Here is a 400-nt window from a genome sequence, read left to right as displayed (position 1 = left end):
AAAAAAACACGCATCTCGCCCTTCTTTTTACACATTGACTTTCCTTATGTTCTCTCCCTCCCCCCGTGCTGAAGCTGCACCAAAAGCCATGATAATTGGGGCTCCGGACATGCATGTTGATAAAGGCTCAACAATCAATCTGACGTGCATCATCGCCCACAGCCCGGAACCGCCTGGCCATATATTCTGGTATCACAATGGAAAGGTAAGAAGTTTTAATTCTACGGTATTCTTCGGTTTATGTGAAGGAGAAGCGTTGATTATGATTGAAGTTTGATGAGTGATGACTGTACTTGATTGGTTAGGATATCAAGTTAAGGTTGTTTGTTGATCAGCGTGTTGATATAAAGATGTTGGTCTGCATATCTATGTTGCATCGTGGAATGAGAATTTTCATGAG

General features: G+C 42.0%; 1 protein-coding gene across 1 annotated transcript in view; it reads left to right on the top strand.

The window, feature by feature from the left end:
• LOC119587335 (zwei Ig domain protein zig-8-like) overlaps positions 1–400 on the top strand; it is a 26,143-nt gene that overhangs the window by 23,315 nt on the left and 2,428 nt on the right. Inside the window, 1 exon segment of the mRNA XM_037936083.1 lies at positions 75–205. Coding sequence (XP_037792011.1) covers positions 75–205 — 131 coding nt within the window.

This window comes from Penaeus monodon, chromosome 22 (genome assembly GCF_015228065.2).
Source record: "Penaeus monodon isolate SGIC_2016 chromosome 22, NSTDA_Pmon_1, whole genome shotgun sequence".
Lineage (NCBI taxonomy): Eukaryota > Metazoa > Arthropoda > Malacostraca > Decapoda > Penaeidae > Penaeus > Penaeus monodon.
This window is presented reverse-complemented; position numbering and strand designations above follow the sequence as displayed.